The 20,485-nt window shown below is 31.2% G+C and overlaps 1 protein-coding gene across 3 annotated transcripts; it reads right to left on the bottom strand.

Annotated features, from left to right (window-relative positions):
• Positions 1-3,449: 3,449 nt before the first annotated feature.
• On the bottom strand, positions 3,450-20,306 carry LOC111414351 (Rho GTPase activating protein at 71E). 3 transcript variants are annotated; one of them, XM_023045667.2, is made up of 10 exons: positions 19,809-20,306; positions 19,483-19,754; positions 14,258-14,459; positions 13,472-13,688; positions 13,131-13,208; positions 12,086-12,249; positions 11,886-12,029; positions 11,667-11,832; positions 7,019-7,160; positions 3,450-5,884 (listed from the first exon to the last, which is right to left on the bottom strand). In XM_023045667.2, the coding sequence occupies exons 1-10, from the start codon at positions 19,971-19,973 to the stop codon at positions 5,623-5,625; spliced, it is 1,812 nt and encodes a 603-aa protein (XP_022901435.2). In that variant the 5' UTR covers positions 19,974-20,306; the 3' UTR covers positions 3,450-5,622. The 3 variants fall into 3 exon arrangements, with proteins under 3 accessions (XP_022901435.2, XP_022901437.2, XP_071055894.1); XM_023045669.2 differs by lacking the exon at positions 13,131-13,208 and having other exon boundaries at positions 19,809-20,302; XM_071199793.1 differs by lacking the exons at positions 19,483-19,754; positions 19,809-20,306 and adding an exon at positions 17,665-18,224.
• Between the last annotated feature and the right edge of the window lie 179 nt (positions 20,307-20,485).

The following is a 20,485-nucleotide window of genomic DNA, read 5'->3' as shown; positions in this document are numbered from 1 at the left end:
CTTGGAGCCGTTTTTGACCATGTTGCCATATCACAAACGTGTCATCCACATATCGTAGCCATAGTTTTGGTTTCCACTGGCTCTTCTTCAAAGCGTCCTCTTCGAATAATTCCATGTAGAAATTAGCTATAACTGGCGATAGTGGAGATCCCATGGCTGCCCCTTCGAACTGCTCGTAAAATTCTCCTTTCTAGCTGAAATACGTCGACGATAAGCAATACTCCACCAGATCTGGCACGTATTCTGGTAAACCCTCCGGAATGAGTTTTCGGCGAAAACCCTCTACAGCATCCTTAACTGGTACCCTAGTAAAAAGGGATTCCACATCGAAACTTACCAACATATCCCCAGCCTCCAGCTTTACACCTTTTACCGATTCCACAAAATGTGTAGAATCCCTGACATACGATTCCGTGTTACCTGTAAAGGGAGACAGAATCTTTGCAAGATGTTTGGCCAGCTGGTATGTTGGGGAGTTGATGGCGCTGACGATAGGGCGGAGGGGGACGTCTGGTTTGTGCATCTTCGGTAGTCCGTAGATTCTTGGTGGTACCGGCGCCTGCACAAACAAACCTTTCTGCTGTTCTGCTGGAATTCCTGTGGTTTTTATCAGTTCCTTCATTTTTCTTACGATTTTGTCTGTGGGGAAAACAGATACTACCAAAGACTGACAAGAGAAGCCATAGAGATCCACCGACATAAAAATAACGTTAACAGAGAGGATGGCTGGGAGCTTAGCAGAACATGGAAGATGGTGGTGAACACGAAGACCTCTTCCCGCCTCACACCGGACGCGACGCAATTAGTCATTAATTAGCTTGTAATTAGCGTTAACTGATTATTAATTAGTTTTTCCGACTTATATATAGTTACCGATTTTTGATCTCGTCACTTCGAACCAGTTTCTGAAGAAGGTTGCAACATGGCATCCGAAACGTCAAACCTTTTATTAAAAGACGCACGGCAAAACCCGAAAGTTTCTAGTTTTAGTTTAATAAAAGAATAAGATTAGCTTCCATTAAATAGATTTCGACAAGGCAACAAAACTTATGAAATACAGCCAACTATTAAAAAGTAATGACCAGAAAGGTTCATCGCCATAAAAACAACATCAACAGAAAGGGTCGTATGGAACTCAGATAAACATGGAAGATGTTAGTGAACTTATTAACCAGATTTTGTCTCTGATTCTGAAGAAGGGTTTTGCCATGTACTAAGCATGGCATCTAAAACATCAAAGAGTGTTTTAATAGACGCACATTGATCTATACTAATACCTACACATCCCCCTATAATTTCAATTTCGTGTACTTTTATCACAGTAAATATACAGCTTTGGAGTATAACATTTAAAGCTTCCATTCATATCTTTATCAAATCGTATGGCTACATTTTGTGCTACAAACGACTTTTGATTCCAAAACAACCTGGTTGGTTGTTGATTGGTGCAGATGTGTTTGGTTTTACAAGATCAACTGCTCTCCTTAATACTCCAAACGAAACCCTGTGTAATTTAGACTCTTAGAAAATAGAAGAGATACTTTAGAAGTCTCAAAGTCTCAAAAAATACATTATTAGATAATACGTCGTCAGTTTGGGAACTAGCCACTTCAAAAAATCACTCTTAAAGATAAGGATTTAGCACAGAATACGACTATGACAGATATTTTCCAACAATAACGCCTCTGGCAAACCTAATTCTTGAGATATAAATTGACCAATGAGTATCAAACCATCATCAGCCGTCACAATAACAATAAGGCAAGTAAGTACATGGAGAGCTTTAATCTCTTTTGGTCCAAGGCATGATTCAAATTTCCAAAGCTGTTTCAAAATACAAAGATATAATGATGATGTTGATATTACATAAACGATAATCTTAATGGTTTTGGCAGATATGTATCAATTCAAGATGTTTAGTCTTTATTATTTAAGGGAGATGGGACTGGACTTTACTACTAGAAATTATTAGCAAGTTTAGAGTCTTGATACAACTTTAATGTGTAAGGTCATGCAAACAAGCAGATCACCCTGCAAAGTATTGGATAAAATACAATCTATTGTTACCTAATTTTCCTGGCATGAAACTTGCCAAATGGTGCAGCTTTTTTTTATGCTATGCTATAGCTCTGAATGACGTTTTTTGTAAGGATTCTTTTATCTTAATAGTTATTGTGGCTAAGACTTGTGAACATAAATGTAAGCATCTTCTTTTTGGTGAAAAATTAAGAAAATATTGCATTTCCTTGTTCCCAACAACTTTGATACTTAATACTTAATGTTCAATATTGTTAGATCTTTAACTTATTGGTGTGGACATAGAATGAAAAGCTTCTAAGTAAGTAATTCTTATCGGAAGAAGAGTTGGAAGAAGAAAGAATAGTGCAAAAAGTGTTGTTTTGACTCACGACTCCCAACAGCATAAGTATCGTCTTTAGTAGTTTGTAGATTTGTAGTTACACTGCCCAAATTTGAAACTACAAGAAATGTCTGCAACTACACTGATAATATTCCCAACCTCAGGAAAATACCTGATGCTTTTCTAGTAAAATTATGAAATTTGGTAATCCTTTTTGACACCCATTATTGTTTTGTGGGTTTTCAAAATGCAAATTTTTCTAAAGTTTTAGACATTTCGGTAATACGTTACCAAAAAATGTTTCTATTTCAAATCTTGTCCCAGAATTGTCTTAGTTGTTTCTGACATCTCATTAATTTACATTCATAGGGATTTTTATTGGGTTTATATTTTTGCAAAAATCTACTGTAGGAGGAAAGATGAGAGTTTGCGACCAGAACTTATAAAGTACTGCTTATTATTGCAAGGAAAAGCAAGCTTTTTACACACCACGAGAGCAACCTCGCATACAGCCAAAATTTTTGTAATTTGTAGTTTGCCAAAGACAAGGAATGATAGATACTGTATGTGGTTGGTCATCCTATTGTCTTGATTTATCTTCATTGTTTTAGGTGCGTAAATATTTTTTATCAAAAAAATATTTGGCTTGTGCCCATATTTATTTATTTAAGTTCTTTTCCATGTGAAAAATTAATATTAACTAAAAACACACTAAAATCGGGAAAGTATAGGAATTTGTTTATTTAATAAATAAATAGATTTGAGGTGGAAAATTGGTTCTATATTTAAATTTCCGAATTTATTTTAACAAGTTCAAAATTTAGTGCATTTTGTTGAAATATTCGACCTCGATACTTTGTTAACAAATAATTCATTAGTGTTTTTTTCCTGTTCAATGAAAACCTAAATAATTCAAACCGCGTCCGGAAAAAATCCACCTTTTTGCAAATTTAATTCCTTTGGAAGTTTTAGAAAAGTTTTAACTGTTTTTAATCTATTTCATTCAATTAGAAACTTTTTATTTGAACTCTTATTTAATTTACTCTTAATATTTAAATTTTTAATTTTCTTTGAATAAAGGAAAAGAATGTTTTATTATCATCAGTATTTATTTAAAAACTTGTAATACATAGAATACATTTATAATAATAATAACCTGAACACAAAGAAATATAATAGAGATCATATTATATAATAATATATACAAGTCGAAAATGTTACTTTGTTTCGATTAATTTTTTGGCATGAATCTCTTAAAAATACTGCTAAAAAAATTATCTTTCGATTCTTTGGCCATTTATAGCACAAAAATGCATTTATAAAACGAAATGTTTTCGATTATCAAATAAATACATTAAAAATTGTAGAAAAATGCTTCACTTTTTTTAATAAAGAAGTGAGTGATACAAATATATTTAATATACGATATTTTTTTTATAAAATTAATAACTAGGTACAAAAATATTTAAAAAGAACAATTGTACTATATTTAGGATATATCATAATATTCGTACGTTTTTTTTTTTTAATTTTCTTAAAAAACTCCTCGTATATAATATTGTAAATTTTAGCGTAATTATGCTTTTTTGGTGTTTTCGAAACATTTATTTATTTATTAATAATAATTAACGACGATTCTTCTTGGATAAAACTACCGATTCTTATTAAATATTTATGATTGATTAAAAAAAACATTAAATCGTTTTACCTCAAAATCCTTAAATAGATATTTAGAATTAAAAAAATTTAAAAACATGGAATGATTTCAATATAACTTATAAACAAACATTTTTATCTTCTAACTAATTATTAATTGTTGCTTTTTGAATACATTTTACACACAACATTAATAATTTATAACGAAAATGTTGGATATAAGATTGATGTACCATAATAAATATTAAAGGAAAGAACTCAATATTAAATCATTTAACCAAAATTTCACTTTCATGATTTATCTGGTATATATCTGGTCCCTTGTGCGTTCTATAATAAAAGTTATTACAGTAAAACCTCAATATAACGGAATATTACTTATTTAATACATAGACAGTATCTAATTAGGGTTATTCCTCTATTTCATATTGATAAATAAAGTCGGGGTATTCCCCGAGTTGTCTATAGGATGTATAAATCAAGGATTCATTTATATAAGGATTATTGAACTAGATATTTTCTAGTTCTAGGTCTAGTGTAGTTCTAGTTTTAATTGTTATTAAGCGCTAAATTGTTGTCTATTTTCACTGAAATAAAAGTAGAACTAACAGTAGACCTAGAACTAGAAACATCTTTATTTTATATTATGAATCTTAAGTCTCAAATTAACAAAATTACAAAACAAGAATAGAATAAATTAAGCATTTGCTAATTTAAAGTGTGGAATAGTAGTTGCCTATCCAGGCGTGACGTCACGAACGGGCCTTTGAGCTATGTATCTGTTCCAAGGATTCTACCGTCCTTGATATAAATATAAAACCACACATGATACTCCCTTCCCTATATTAATCCGTTACATCAAGATTTTACTGTCCCTATTATTATTAAAAATCATTAAAACGTAATAATTACAATTTCAGTCAAGATGATTTAATATTAGGCTCAAAAAAATGTTTTTAACATTAAAATAAATAAAATAAATGCTAAAATATATCTGGAATGCTTTCTTTTTTTAATGATAAACAGAAAATTAGATACTTTTGGGTATAATTCTTAATAAAAATGAAATTAAAAAAGTGATGATGACAAATCCCTGAACATTGAATATTTCTTCGTCAAGATATGTATAAATGCATTTGACGATTAATTCTTTTTATTTTTTTTAGATAATAATATATAGGATTGAATAAAATTAATGATATATGAAGCAAATCACTTTTTAGTTTTAAGCAATCCCATATAAATACTAATTTTACGAATTATTACAAATTTTAAGTATTCTAAATAATTTTTTGTCTTTAAGAAACTTAAAATTCAATAATAAATAGTATTCGTATCAATACTTATATTAAGTTAATATATTAAGCGTATCAAATGACGGATTCTTTTTATTCTTTTATATTTTATTCCCCCCCAAAAAACTATTAATACACAATAACGAAAATTAAAGAACCCTCAACACAATTTGGGTGATGTAATTATCTCTTTCTTTTTTTAATACCGCAAAATCCCACAGCCATTTACGAAAAACATTAAAAAACCTTCAATATTTAGGGCTGCATTTTTTAGTTGTCGTTGTTTTCATATTTTTCTTTATTTAATAAAAACTAAATCCGAGGCTTATACGTCAACGTGACATGTATAGTCTCAAAAGTTCTTAACGGTTGCGAACCACCAACGACGACCGAATCGAACGTTTGTTGTTGCTCAATTTCTTGAATATCATCCGCTAATTTTTCGTTCGATGACGGACACGTGCACAATTCAGTTTTCGTTTTGAAGCTGCACGAACGCGAAACTCCATCGTATTTTATTTTGAAACTACCCGAACGGGAATTGGTCGATTTCTTTTCACCGCGACTTTTAAAACTATAACAAATCGTTAATAATAGTTATTTATTGTGTAAGTGTTTTAGACAGCATTTTATTCACGCAAGAATGTTTAATTTTTTTAAGTGAATAAAATGCATCTAAAACACGCAAGCAATACAACGTTTTATCCACAATCAAACTCATTAGAATTGCCAACAATTGCCAACATTTCATCTGACGTTATCAAGAAATGATTTAACATTTCACTCTGACAGCGGCTGTCACCTCAAAAATAATTGGAATTAACTAAAAAAACATTGGGAGATGTTGAATTGTGCCTATTTATTTTCGATTGTTTATCGACTCCATTTGTAACATATTTGTAAAAAAGTTAAAGTTATAAAGGTAAAGTTGGTGAAAAATGGAAAAAAGTGATTATGTTCCCAAGATCTTGAGGAAGCTGAAGAAGCAACTGTCCAATGTTAATGTTAATATAAATAATAAATAGGATGTGATTGATTTAAGATAGTATTTTTCATTAATCCACTAGTGGAATAATAGTATATTAAAAAACAAGTTTCCTAAGACACGCTTGAAATGCACGAATTCAAGTTAAAAAACGAGTGACGAAGCCACGAGTTTTTTAATGAATGAGTTTATCCTTTTTTTTAATAAAAATAAAATAAATTTTGACAATGTAGGGAAATAGGTATGTAGCAGTTGGTAACACCGTAACATTTGAAAATAGAAATTTGAATTGACAATTAGAAACTGTCAAAACACAAAATGTATTCACCTGAAAAAAAAATGTTTCATGTACACCTCCTAAAATAAGAGATATTGTTCTAGACCTTGTATTCGATGCTAAGAACGTGTTTAAACATCCATAGACAAAAATTGTCACATTGACCACTAGAAAAATAAATGACCCAATATCACCAACTTGAACTGGTTCCATAAAATGTTACTAAAATCTCATTACAGCATCGGATGCTGTAAGGAGTCTCATTACAGCACCCGTTTGAGTACTGTAATAGCTTTCTTTACCGTCGCGAATTACAAAAAGTAACTTTATTCCACTAGTGGATAAAGTGGTACTTTATACGGCTCATAAGTGTGGATAAAAGTATTCAATTATAAGGTGATTGTGGATAAAAGTATTTTATATTAACAAAAATGATTTCTTTTTACCTATTTGATCTCGACCCATTTTCTTTATTCCTTCTACTTGACGAACGGTGTAAATAATGACGTTTATCTCTTGAATTTGATCGTCTAATACTCGGTCTTTTTTGTATTGATTCAGCACTTAAAGATAAACCCATAGCGCCAACTAAAAACAAAAATATTATTATGAAAAAAAGTTAAAAATAATTACTTTTTCTTCAAATTATGTAACAACATTCTTAGGTATGTCCAAACTTGCGTGTTAATGCTGCGCAATTTGGAGATACCCTTATGAACTTTAATATACACTGCAGTGATACTGATAAAGCTAATGATATCAATCCACTTTTATCTTAGATATCCGCGTTTTTAATTTATAGCAAAAAATACTTTTTGTTTGTTTTCTAGAAATCAGAAGGAGTCGTCAAAATACTGCTTAGAGAAGACTACATACAGCTAGTAGAAGACTAAGGCCCACTTTTACTACCTCTTGATAAATTTATCCGATAGATAAATTGGCGCTCTTATTCTCGTTACTACCATCTTCTGGTTAAGCTATCTAAGGGATTCTTACCACGGTTACGGCTATTTTATGCGCTCTGATTGGCTAATAGATGGGTTTATCTATAAGAATAATTTAACTAAAAGATGGTAGTAATGGACCTTAGCCAATGAGAGCGCTTAAAACCGCTGTAACCATGGTAATTATCTATCGGTTAAATTTATCAAGAGGTGGAAAAAGTGGGCCTAAGCACTGCTATTTGCTACTCTGGTAGTAGCCGGTCTTCTAAGCAACTACCAGAAAACTCGATACTACTTGCAAAGGACTAAAAATTGCTTATATACACTAAATACTACTAATAGAAGAGCAGATATTGCTTGCAGAAGATTACTTACTGCTTGCAGAAGATACTGAACAGAGACTGGAAAGGCAAGGAGGTGACTTGACAAGAAGAATGGAGACAGGAAAGGGACTGTATACTTTTTAACTCAACCCCAGTTTTTGGTAATGTAAGTTTATCTGTATTAACTTTAAAAATTTGGGAAAAATCGATTTCTTGGAAAATCATCATGGAATTTTCACCAATTATAAATTAAAGCATCTATTTTTCAATGAAAAAGTTCGTTTTGAAAAAACACTTTTACTTGTTAAGATATGTACTTTTTAATTCAACCCCAATTTTTGGTAATTTTAAATTTATCTGTATTAATTAAAAATTTGGGAAAAATCGATTTCTTGGAAAATCATCATGAAATTTTCACCAATTATAAATTAAAGCATCTACTTTTCAATGAAAAAGTCCGTTTTGTAAAATCATTTTTACTTGCTGAGATATGTACTTTTTACCTCAATCCCAATTTTTGTTAATTTTAAGTATCTCTGTATTAATTTAAAAAATGTGGGAAAAATCGATTTCTTGGAAAATCATCATGGAATTTTCACCAATTATAAATTAAAGCATCTACTTTTCAATGAAAAAGTCCGTTTTGAAAAATTACTTTTACTTGTTAAGATATGTACTTTTTAACTCAATCCCAATTTTTGCTAATTTTAAGTATCTCTGTATTAATTTTAAAAAATGTGGGAAAAATCGATTTCTTGGAAAATCATCATGAAATTGTTACCAATTATAAAACAAAGCATCTACTTTTTAATGGAAAAGCCCATTTTGAAAAATCACTTTTGGTTCTTGAGATATATACTTTTTAACTCAACCCCAATTTTTGATCTTTTTAAGTTTATCTGTATTAACTTTAAAAATTTGGGAAAAATCGATTTCTTGGAAAATCATCATGGAATTTTCACCAATTATAAATTAAAGCATCTACTTTTCAATGAAAAAGTCCGTTTTGTAAAATTATTTTTACTTGCTGAGATATGTATTTTTTACCTCAATCCCAATTTTTGCTAATTTTAAGTATTTCTGTATTAATTTTAAAAATGTGGGAAAAATCGATTTCTTGGAAAATCATCATGAAATTTTCACCAATTATAAATCAAAGCATCTACTTTTTAATGGAAAAGCCCATTTTGAAAAATCACTTTTGGTTCTTGAGATATATACTTTTTAACTCAACCCCAATTTTTGATCTTTTTAAGTTTATCGGTATTAACTTTAAAAATTTGGGAAAAATCGATATCTTGGAAAATCATCATGAAATTTTCACCAATTATAAATCAAAGCATCTAGTTTTCAATACAACAGTCCGTTTTGAAAAACCACATTTGGTTCTTGAGATATAACCTTTTTAGCTCAACCCCAGTTTTTGATCTTTTTAAGTTTATCTGTATTAACTTTAAAAATTTGGGAAAAATCGATTTCTTGGAAAATCATCATGAAATTTTCACCAATTATAAATCAAAGCATCTACTTTTCAATGCAAAAGCCCGTTTTGAAAAATCACTTTTACTTGTTAAGATATGTACTTTTTAACTCAATCCCAATTTTTGTTAATTTTAAGTATCTATGTATTAATTTTAAAAATGTGGGAAAAATCGATTTCTTAGAAAATCATCATGGAATTTTCACCAATTATAAATTAAAGCATCTACTTTTCAATGAAAAAGGCAGTTTTGAAAAATCACTTTTGGTTCTTGAGATATATACTTTTTACTTCAATCCCAATTTTTGTTAATTTTAAGTATCTCTGTATTAATTTTTAAAATGTGGGAAAAATCGATTTCTTGGAAAATCATCATGGAATTTTCACCAGTTATAATTCAAAGCATCTACTTTTCAATGAAAAAATCTGTTTTGTAAAATCACTTTTACTTGTTGAGATATATACCAAGGAAGCCACAACGGACAAAATTTTATGATTACCGCTCTTCAACTAACGACATCTCTGTTATCCCAATGATATCAAAGTATTAGCAACCTCAGCAAGTCAAGCTAACCGTTCAAAAGTTAATTCAAAATATTGAAGATGAAGTAGCAAGAGTGATCAAAGATACAGAGTCAATTATGTCTATAGTAAATAAGCTTTTCGTCTGAAGTCGACTTGACTAAATCCGATATTTCCATTGACTGCATTATTTTTTTCCGGGATGATTAACAGGCGGAAACAAAATTGACATTTCTAACATTCCTTCACGATATAATTGAGATTCCAAAAGAAAACTCGCTTATTCACGCTTTAATTAGGGTTTCTTCACGCTATAATTGGGGTATAAAAAAACCGACATCGCTTCACGCTGTAATTAGGGTTCAAAAGAAAACTGACCTATCCTAACATTCTTTCATGTTTGGGTTTCAAAACAAAACTGACCTATCCTAACATTCCTTCACGCTTTAATTAGGGTTTCTTCACGCTATAATTGGGGTATAAAAGAAAACTACCTGTCTTAACATTCCTTCACGCTGTAATTGAGGTTCAAAAGAAAACTGACCTATCCTAACATTACCCAATATTTTTGTCAGAGTTGATTGACATTTGTAAAAAAACTGACCAAACTCAACTTTTCTTTTCTGGAACTCATTGCTCTATTATTTCTACTCATTAATTTTTCTTCTTACTCATCTTACTATGTTAAAACACATTCTTTGATATTTTGCTGGAACTGCGTAGAACAGGATGTAGATAGGATGAAAACAAAACACGATAGCTGTTTGGAGTTTTCGGCATTAGCAGTTTCTGGAAAAACGAGATTATGACATGTAAGCTACTTTTTTTCTGTCTCTTTTAGTCTCGGAGATGGCTAAACGAATTTGAAACACTTTGAAAGTTGAATTCCTCCAAGTCCCAACAACTGCTATTTGCAGAAAAGAAATAAGAGTGTAGAAAGAAATAAATAAAAACCATCTGAAATTCTTTGATAACAGTTCAAAATAGAAATTTGAAAGACATCATCTACTTACAAGGGCTTAATATGGAGTAACACTTAAATTTTTTAAATCCATTGAAAATATGATTGGCAGAAGTGTCAAAATTGACTATAGTTTGGATTATCAATAGTATATGAATATACATAAAAAATTGATAGCTTGAGACAAGGAAATTATGATTGCAAATAAAGCTGGGTGCAATTGTATTAAAGTTATCTTACCCATGGCTCCAAGATAATCTTTTTGGATAAATTCATTTTCTTTCCAAGTGTGTGTCAACTTTTTACGCTTTTCTCTTCAAGAAATTTAATTTTAAAGAAACAAATACCAGTGGTACATAATCTCCTAGACAATAACTGAACGCACTTCCAAAAAACGGACAGATATTTTAAAATTAAATATAGTATGAAGAGGCCATTAGCTAATATTCAAAAATTGAATCTTGAATATGGCAGAATTTCTTTCTTTCGTGGTTAAGCATGTTATGACAACTTAGGTTCTTAGGCTGAGATCAATGGTTAGGTGTTTGACCATGTTTGTATTGTACTATAATTTATTAGGGAGTGCCTAAATTTATTACATTGGCTTTAATTTATAGCATGCTTGATTGAAACCCACGAAATTATGGCAACAAGATTTATACAGTGTTTGGACTCTGGTGAGCATGTGATAATCACTAAATGTGGGAGTAAGGAGTTTTCCTGGAGTTGTGCCATTAGTATACAAGTATCATTGTTCTTAATTAAGTTATTGTTATTGTAAAAGAGTGATCACATTTAAACTGAGCGAAATAAAGATGATAAAACACTACAAAATTAAAAAATAAGTTTTAACAATCCACAAACCTATTGTTCCTGAAGAAGGTTTTCTTAAAAGCGTATTTGTTAGAGCCGTCATATCAGCACTGTTTAAAGGAATTTCTAAAGAACCCCCACAACTTGAGCACTCAACAGATGGTGCTAAAAACCACTGGGATCTCGTCCTCATTCTTTCCGTTTGTCTTTCATGCACCTTAAAAAATCATTTTAATTAACAAAACAATTAATTAATTTTTTGTTCGTTACCTGAGGAAGATAACTTAAACTTCTTGTACTCTCCGCGTATCTATTAACCGCCCGTAATTCATCTAAAGTCATTCGAAGCGCTGAATGAGTCGCGCTCGTTTTCGACGATTGCGTTTCACTCGAAGATCTCGAAGTGCTATTACCCTAAAGCAAAAAAATATTTTTAAATTTGTTTAACGAGATTTTTGAATCATTTAAACCTTAAATAATCCATTTTGTTCCAATGATATACTCAAACGCGTACAACTTTCCAATAAAGTATGTTCTGCAATCATCCCCAAAGAACTTGAATTTAAAGTTTGTGCTTTCAATCCAGACTCAGCTAAAACCGGAGTTGATTGGCATTCTTCCACTTGTGACATTGCTGAAAGAAATAATTTATTTTCTATGGCGGGATTTAGATGATTTATTTTTTTTTAATTTTGATTAAAAATGAGTTTATTTTTTGTTATATATTTGTTTAAACTTACCTTAAAGATTGATATGATTTTAATGTCTACTTTTTTTTCAATTTAATGCAAGATTCTATTTAAACATAAACTAAACGTGCAAATAAGGTATAAAAACTGGGAGTTCCTACTGGGAAATAAAAATGATTTATGTTTTAATGGTAAGACATGCAGCACGAGCACAAAACCATGCAAACGAATGCTAAAACAAACACAAAAAATAAAAACTAATCATACACTATAGAAAATCATAAATTTATTATTATTTTTTTTTTTATTCAGTATAAAAATATCACAGCGTCGCAGAATGTGTTACGAATTAAATTATTCTTTGAACGATTAATACTCTTCTAAGTACAAAATGCTTCTCGACACTAAACACTAAATAATTTAAAAAAATGAAAAAACACCAATCGAAATTAATCTCTAAAAAAAGGTTAATTCGATGGTTAAGCTGCCTTTTTAACTGTTTTTTTTTTCGAAAATGAGGAAACGGCTAAGATTTTAAATTAAACAACTATAAAAAATCTAAGAAACGGATACTTAACAAAAAAAATGGGATGTGAAATTGTAGTAGTTTTAAACATATTTGTTGTATACAGGGTGTTGAAAAGTAACACATTAATATAAGTTTTTTTATGATTTTATATAATTCCAAATTAATTTAATTCAGAATTATACTAAATATGCATTACTTTAGTAACTCCCTGAACATAATATAAAAATAATAAACGTAATAAAAACGTAATAAACCTAACAAACGCAATAACTTAATAAACTTTTATATCTGTTTTACCTTCTAAAGTATATTTTGTGCGCCAGCGATCGCACTCGCATTGTAACCAAGTTTTTTCAGCCTCTAACGAGACTTGTCCTACAACGACAAAACCATCAAAAAATAATTATACGACGCGCATTTTAACGTTTCTTTAAAAATAAAAGTAATTAGGCGGTTAGTGATGCGCAAAAATCAACAAGACAACGATTAAAAAAAGTTTGCAAATGGTTTGATTGCTAACTTGTTTTTAATGGAAATAAAGCTACAGGATGTCGCGGGGACGGAGTTTGTTTGATGAACTATTTGTTTAAATAAAGCTAAAAGGACTCAAAATGTGCGTCTAAAATCTTCTTCCTCACCTAATAAATACTGTTCCAGTGCTGTGTAATCACCGGGGAAGATCTGGCTGTGACCCTTCGAATTCGCTGCCGGCGGATATTTAAAGGAACATATCCATTCGCCTTGAACGCGTAACACACGACCGGTTACCCTCGCGTAAAACTCATAATTATCTCTACCGAATAAATCGGATGAAGCAAATTCTTCTATGAGATGTTTCATCACCCTTGTAGCAACCTAAACAAATTACAGTTAAAAAAAAAGTCATTGTTAATAAAAAAATAAATATAAAAACAAAATGCATTAAAAATAACATGCTTTTTGATTAAAGAAAAGAAATTGATTGTTTTTTTATAAAAAACTTTCTTAGAAATATAAAAAATCACACATCAATTAAAATACAGGGTGTTTCAATAACATAAACAGAAATTTCATTAAATATAAGTAAGTTTTGTCTTATTTAAAACACCTTGTATATTTTTCTAATCAAAAAATATTAATATAAACTTACATTGACCTCAGCCTGTATGAACGCCAAAAAAAAAAAAAGAAAAGCATTGTACAGCATGAAGCAAACTAAACTGTTTCTTTTTAAACCCTAATTTAATTAGGGTAATTATTATTTAAATTAGGATTTATAAAACATACTTGTATATGGTAATAAGAGTGCGAGAATATTTAAAAATTGTTTATATTTAAAACAGTGTGTAAATAAATAATCAAAAAATAAATCGTGTTTGAAACTCATTAATTTGAAAATTGTAAAGTTTTTTTGGTAACACGAAAAAAATTAAACAAATTTTTACCTTATAACGCATAACATCTTCCATTTTCGCCGTTTTTCCGTCGCTGACGCACGTGTGGAAAAAACTTGGGGCTACACTCACGCCCAGGGCTTCGCTGGTCATCCCAGTACCCGCGGAATCGCTATTTGAAGCTATTACGCGAAACGTACCGAAAAGAAGCACCAGGAGTTTTTGGGTATACATTGGAAGCGAACTTATTATTCTAAAAGAACAAATAAATAAATTTGAATTAAACATATTAAACTGGGTTAAAACGTAAAATTAGATAAAAATGATAAAAAGAAAGTGTTTTATGTTATTATAACTTTCTAGTGGTGAAAAGGCAAGATTTGAGAATTAAAAAATTAAAAAGTAAAAGCTAGTAAAATTATTTCTAGAAAATTGCAACGAATTAAATATAGATTTTCAAAGAAAATGTAAAAATAATGATGGGAAAACTGTTTCATAAGAATTCTATTGTTACATCAATGCGAAAAAAACTTGGACAACAAAAATAGCAGTAATAAAAACGTCTTTAAAAAAATTTTAAATCTCACTTTTCCGTTTAATTGTGAAACAAGACGTGATTATTTGTATTTAGAGATCCACGTGTTTGTTTTCGATTTATATCAAAACATTCATCAATAATATTTATCAAAGGGAAATGTCATTTTTAAGTGGGAATTATTAAACCTATTTAAGTACGCTTTCCTGCTGAATGCTATTTGATTACATTTTTTTCAGTTTTACATATCTAGTAAATATTTACAATCAGCCCCTGTAGTGAACAAAATGTAATGACATTCGTATATATCATTAATAAAGAGTATTCACACCAGATTATCTTATATGACTTCTACTTCTTAATTTCACTTAAGATGCAATATACAAAAATAAATTTTCATAGAAACCAGGGCGTACCTAGTTATTTTGTCCCACATAAAATGCAACATGTCTGAATGATTCTAGTTCTAGGTTTAATGTTAGTTCTAGTCACAGGCGTAAGTAGCCTAGTTAACATAAGATATCACTATGTTGCATACCTATATTGAATTAAAACTAGAACTAACCCTAGACCTAGAACTAGAATTATTCGGGTTTAGCCGTCTTGAGAGACGTGCGGCTAAATCCGAATGTATCTAGTTCTAGGTCTAGTGTTAGTTCATTCAATCAAGCTAGAGGGATAAATAGTCACAGTACAGTGTGTTAATTAATTATCGTACCCGACGTCATCATTGCAAGTATGCAACCAATATCACAGTGCAATACGCATCATACGCAAATCCCGTATTGCAATAAAAATACTGTGATATTGGTTGCATACTTGCAATGATGATGTCGGGTACGATAATTAATTAACACACTGTATATAGCAATGCAATAAAAGAGACAATGAGACAATGGGAAGATATGGTAGAGGAGGGGAGGGAGGGATACCTGATTATTGGAGGCGACTTTAATGTAAAAATAGTGGAAGAAGGGGGAAGAGGAGGCCGACGATTCAAGGATAAGATTCTGAATGGAGAAGGTAGGGAGATTCTGAGGTGGGTAGAGGAGAGGGGATGGGAGATACTGATTGGGAATATACCTATACGGGTGCAAGGGGGGCGTCCGTGATAGATTATGTGGTAGTGGACCATAGAATGTGGGAGAGGATAGAAACTTTTAGGGTTAGGGCGCCAGCCTCTAGAAGTGTGCATAAAGGGATCGAGGGGAAGAAGGAACAGAAAGATAATGAAACATGGTGGAAAATACATTAGGGTAGATTGGTCGAAAGAGGGGATAGAACATTATAGGGGAAAGTTGGCAAGCTGGGGCCGACAGGTTAAATGAATTAATTGAGGTGGTTAGGGAGGCGACGTTGAAGAAAGAGAGTGGGCGACGGGGGATCAGACTGGGAAAAAACGAATGGTGGGATAGGGAATGCAGAGAGGCCAAGAGAGAAGCTTGAAGGAAATTGGGACAGTGGCAGAGAGGGGAGGTAGAGATAGATAGATATATATAGAGGCCAGGAGAAAATACAAAGAAGAATGCAAGAAAAAGAAGAGCGAGCTGACGGAAAGGGAGGCTGAGAAGATTAAGGAGTTGAAAGAGGAAAATGAGGTATGGAGATACTTAAAGAGGATGAGGAAGGGAAGAGAGGAAATCAGCAGAGATATACAAATGACTGAATGGAGAACCTACTTCATGGAATTGTTGGGAGAGGTGGAAGAGAGAAGACTGGGAGAGGGAGAGCGAGAGGGAAACGCTGGACCACATGCTGAGAGGGTGTAGTGAGGTAAGGGAGGAGGCAATGGACAGGAAGCAGATTTTGAGAGAGGGGGGCGAGGGCAAAAAATGGATAAGGGAGGTGATGGGGGAAAGAAGGTCACAGAAGAATGATACAATGAAAGGTATGGGGAGATAGTGACAGAGGAATTTCCAAAGTATTTGTTGATGAAGGGGGATAATGAAGCGGAGAGATTGAGCAGATTTTGAGAGAGGGGGGCGAGGGCACAAGATGGATGAGGGAGGTGATGGGGGCGAGAAGGCGAAGGTGTGGAAAGGGGGGAAGAGGGTAGAGGATCTGGAGGTATATATATATTAGAATGTATTAAAGGGAAAATTGTAAATATTAAAAAAAACAATAAAACGCTTATTGTTAATGTTTCCTGAACTGTCCGGGTCTGGAATCAAAACAAATAAGTTCCGAAGAATTACGAGAAAGCAGTACGATTTCATGCAGGAATTTTGCACAACAGGAATTTAAAAACTATGTTTCTTTGCCTTTTCTTAGTGAAATCAATGAATGATTTCTCGGAAACACTCAAGATTCCAGATTAATAATATGGCTCTGAAATAGTTTTTTAGTGCCAAAAAAAATGGACCAATTGAGACGCTACGATATAAAGATAAAAACTTTTTTAAAGTACTATTTCAATATTGACTCAATAGTGAATGAGAAACCAACAAAGAAACATAACCATTTAGTATTTTCCATTTTTTCTACCCATACAAAAATTTAAACAGAAAACGTGATTATTTATAACTAAATTTTCTTATCTAATTTGAATATAAAATCATTTAATTTGATAACTTTCTAAAAAATTCGTGATTTTATTCGAAATCGTTTTTTTAATTATTATCATAATAGCTTGATTAATAAAAATGAAAATTGAAACGATATCCGCCCACAAAAATTGTACTCATAATTATTAATATATTTAAAAAGTAACCACAACCGACTTTCATGATACAATCAAATATCGCAATGATGAGATCAAAAATTAACAGAGTATAACCGACGTTTCTCAACATACCAAGGAGAATTACAGCAACTCCCACTTTCAAAACCGTATCTATATACACAATTTAATTTCATTTCACCACGTGCGAATACTTTCTATATAGCAAAAAAAAGAAATAACAAAAAAATATTAAAATCTTACTCAAAAATGTGTATCGTAATATTAATTATTGCAATTCTATTTGTATGCATGCCGTAAGTAACACGTGTTATTATTATAATTAAAATATGCAGTTTGGTAATACAGATAAAGAAGTCGGGCGTCATTCACGGCACAATTATATCCACACCTGCTTTAATAAAGTTAAAGTCACGCGGTACTGCCAAATGAACCCGATCGTGCGACAATAGTCAATTTAGTATTGTTCGGAAGCAAAAAAAAAAATAAATAAATGGACCCCCTTTTTGTAATTATTCCAATTGTTTGAAGGGGAGTTACGCTCTGAATACCAATGCAACAACGCTTTTTGTCGACAGGAAAACAACAATCATAATACACAAAATAAATTGTCTTCAATGGAATGTGTAGTCAATAAAAAATAATTTTCCTTTTTTTATTATATTATATTATTATCTTGCCACCAAGCGATTAAATTAAAATATTGAAGTGGTCAAAACCGACGTTAAATTTTAGAACGTTCCAAAGGTGTATAATTGTAAATCTATCCTTTATCTTAACAAATAAGGCAAGATTTCAGATAAGATTAGATTAATTCGAAAACTACAAATTTTCAACATATACTCTTTGAACTAAAAAATAAATTTTGTTAATACAGTAAAAACCTCGATATAATGGATTAATATAATTAGTTAATTTAGATTTTTGTTCAATAAAAATATACAACAATCTAACGCTAAATAACAATTAAAACTAAAACTAACACTAGACTTAGAACTAGAAACATTCGGGTTTAGCCGCACGTCTCTCAAGACGGCTAAACCCGAATGATTCTAGTTCTATGTCTTGTCTTAGTTCTAGTGATAGTGTAATACTAGAATTAACACTAGACCGAGAATTAGAAACATTCGGATTTAGCCGCACGTCTCTAAAGACGGCTAAATCCGAATGTTAGGGTATGTTTGGGTTTAGCCGTCTTTAGAGACGTGCGGCTAAACCCGAATATTTCTAGTTCTAGATCTAATGTTAGGTCAACTTTTAGTTGTTAACTAATATTAGCACTAGAACTAACAGAAGACCTAGAACTAGAAACATTCGGATTTCTAGTTCTAGGTCTACTATTAATTCAATAAGAACTAGAAGTACCATCCTTGATTTATACACCATATAGACAACTCTGTGAATACCCCAAGTTTATCTATAAACATGAAATTGGTCTATTTCATGTTGAGGAATAACCCAAGTTAGATCCTATCTATGAGCGCTATTTTGTCCATTAAAACGAGGTTTTATTGTGTTGTAGAAGTACATTCATTATTTAAGCAATATTATTCACGTTGAAGTGAGTCAGAAGAGATTAATCATTAAAACATTTTAACACTATATGCAATTATTAAGTAGAGATTGGGTCAATAAAACATAACATTCATGTTTATAATAAAAACTATCAATATTTCAAACAAATGTTTCTAAATGAAATGATTAATAACAATAACACTTTGGTTATTGACTTGAAAAGTTTTTTTTAGGAATAAAATGAGTCATACAAATATTCAAACAATATTTGCAAATTTTTCTTTTATTTTAATGTAGTGGTTATTATTTCCTGTCTAAATTCTATATAGTTGATTAATAAACATAAAATTTAAGAAATGTGAAATAAATAAATAAAAATATCTTAGATAAATTTGTTTCTAGATCTTTTCATATCGAAATTTACATAAAACTTTATCTCCCCACAATATACTTACATTTAAATATTAAAAATTTGTGAACAAATTCTGGAATTTTTTCTTAAAGGTACAATTAGGAGACAGGTCAAGGAATTATACCTTTACTTACCTATGTATTTTATCTCTCTGTGCTTTAAGATCTGTCATATCAATAATTTCAAAAAATTGATGTTCTACTTCTCTCCCAAAAACACCACCGGGAATTTTTCTCAAAAACTTTTTAAGAACACTAGCAATTGTATACACACTAAAATTGTCCATATTAATCAGTCGGCCTGTTTGCAAAAAATGCGTGAGCTTTTTCATAGCACCTTGATGACCAGGGGCACGAAAAACATCTTTCCTCAAGGGAGCTTCTTTATTTAACTTTAATATTAATACCTAAACAAACAAAAATTAATCAACAAAAACAATATTAATAAGTTAAAATCGTACTAATAATGGTCCCGGAATATCGTTTTTACAAACTTCTTCAAGGGGTACCCCAAATTTAACTTTTTCCAGTCTTCGAGGATAAGGTGCTGAGGGATGTCCACAAGAAGTGACCACATTGCCGAATGTAGCGGCCCTTCTATGCATCCTGGCCGCCCAACTACTCATTTTCAATTATATTTGGGGCGTTTAAAGAGCCTAAACAGACTGCCCCAAAACCATTTTTATCCCCCGGATGTTTCGAAGCCGATCCCTTTGATTTATTTATTTCGTTCGGAACGGTTTCGGGGGCGCACGGTCACCAATACATTCTCGACAATTTACAAAAACTAACTGTTTCTTTTAACTTTTTTTAAACACACCACAAACCACACCTCACACAAACGTAAAAATCAATGGACAAGTTCGCACCAAGCACTTACATTTGTTGATCTGCGGGGAAATTTGTATCTAACCCACTTATGAAGTGAAGGTCCTTTTTAGTACCTAACTTCACGTCATGTAATTTGTATACAAAATTAAATAGTTTCACTCTTAATTTATAGATGGAGGGAATTTTAAATTAATCTTATTATGCTGATTAATTCTTAGAATGGAATGAAACGGTTTTGTGAAAATTAATTCTTCTTGCTTTATATTTGTTAATTATTTCAAAAATTATATTGTCAATGTCAAAAAGA

Source organism: Onthophagus taurus, chromosome 11 (genome assembly GCF_036711975.1).
Source record: "Onthophagus taurus isolate NC chromosome 11, IU_Otau_3.0, whole genome shotgun sequence".
NCBI lineage: Eukaryota > Metazoa > Arthropoda > Insecta > Coleoptera > Scarabaeidae > Onthophagus > Onthophagus taurus.
Note: the sequence above shows the minus strand (reverse complement) of the source record. Positions and strands in the feature narration are given on the sequence as shown.

Bases quoted from the DNA above. Each gene is read 5' to 3' on its own strand.
- LOC111414351 (XM_023045667.2), bottom strand. From the start codon at position 19,973: ATGAGTAGTTGGGCGGCCAGGATGCATAGAAGGGCCGCTACATTCGGC. The intron at 19,755-19,808 runs GTACGATTTTAA...TTGTTTGTTTAG, and splicing joins ATATTCCGGGACCATTATTA to GTATTAATATTAAAGTTAAA. The intron at 12,250-13,130 runs GTAAAACAGATA...TATTTCTTTCAG, and splicing joins CACAAAATATACTTTAGAAG to CAATGTCACAAGTGGAAGAA.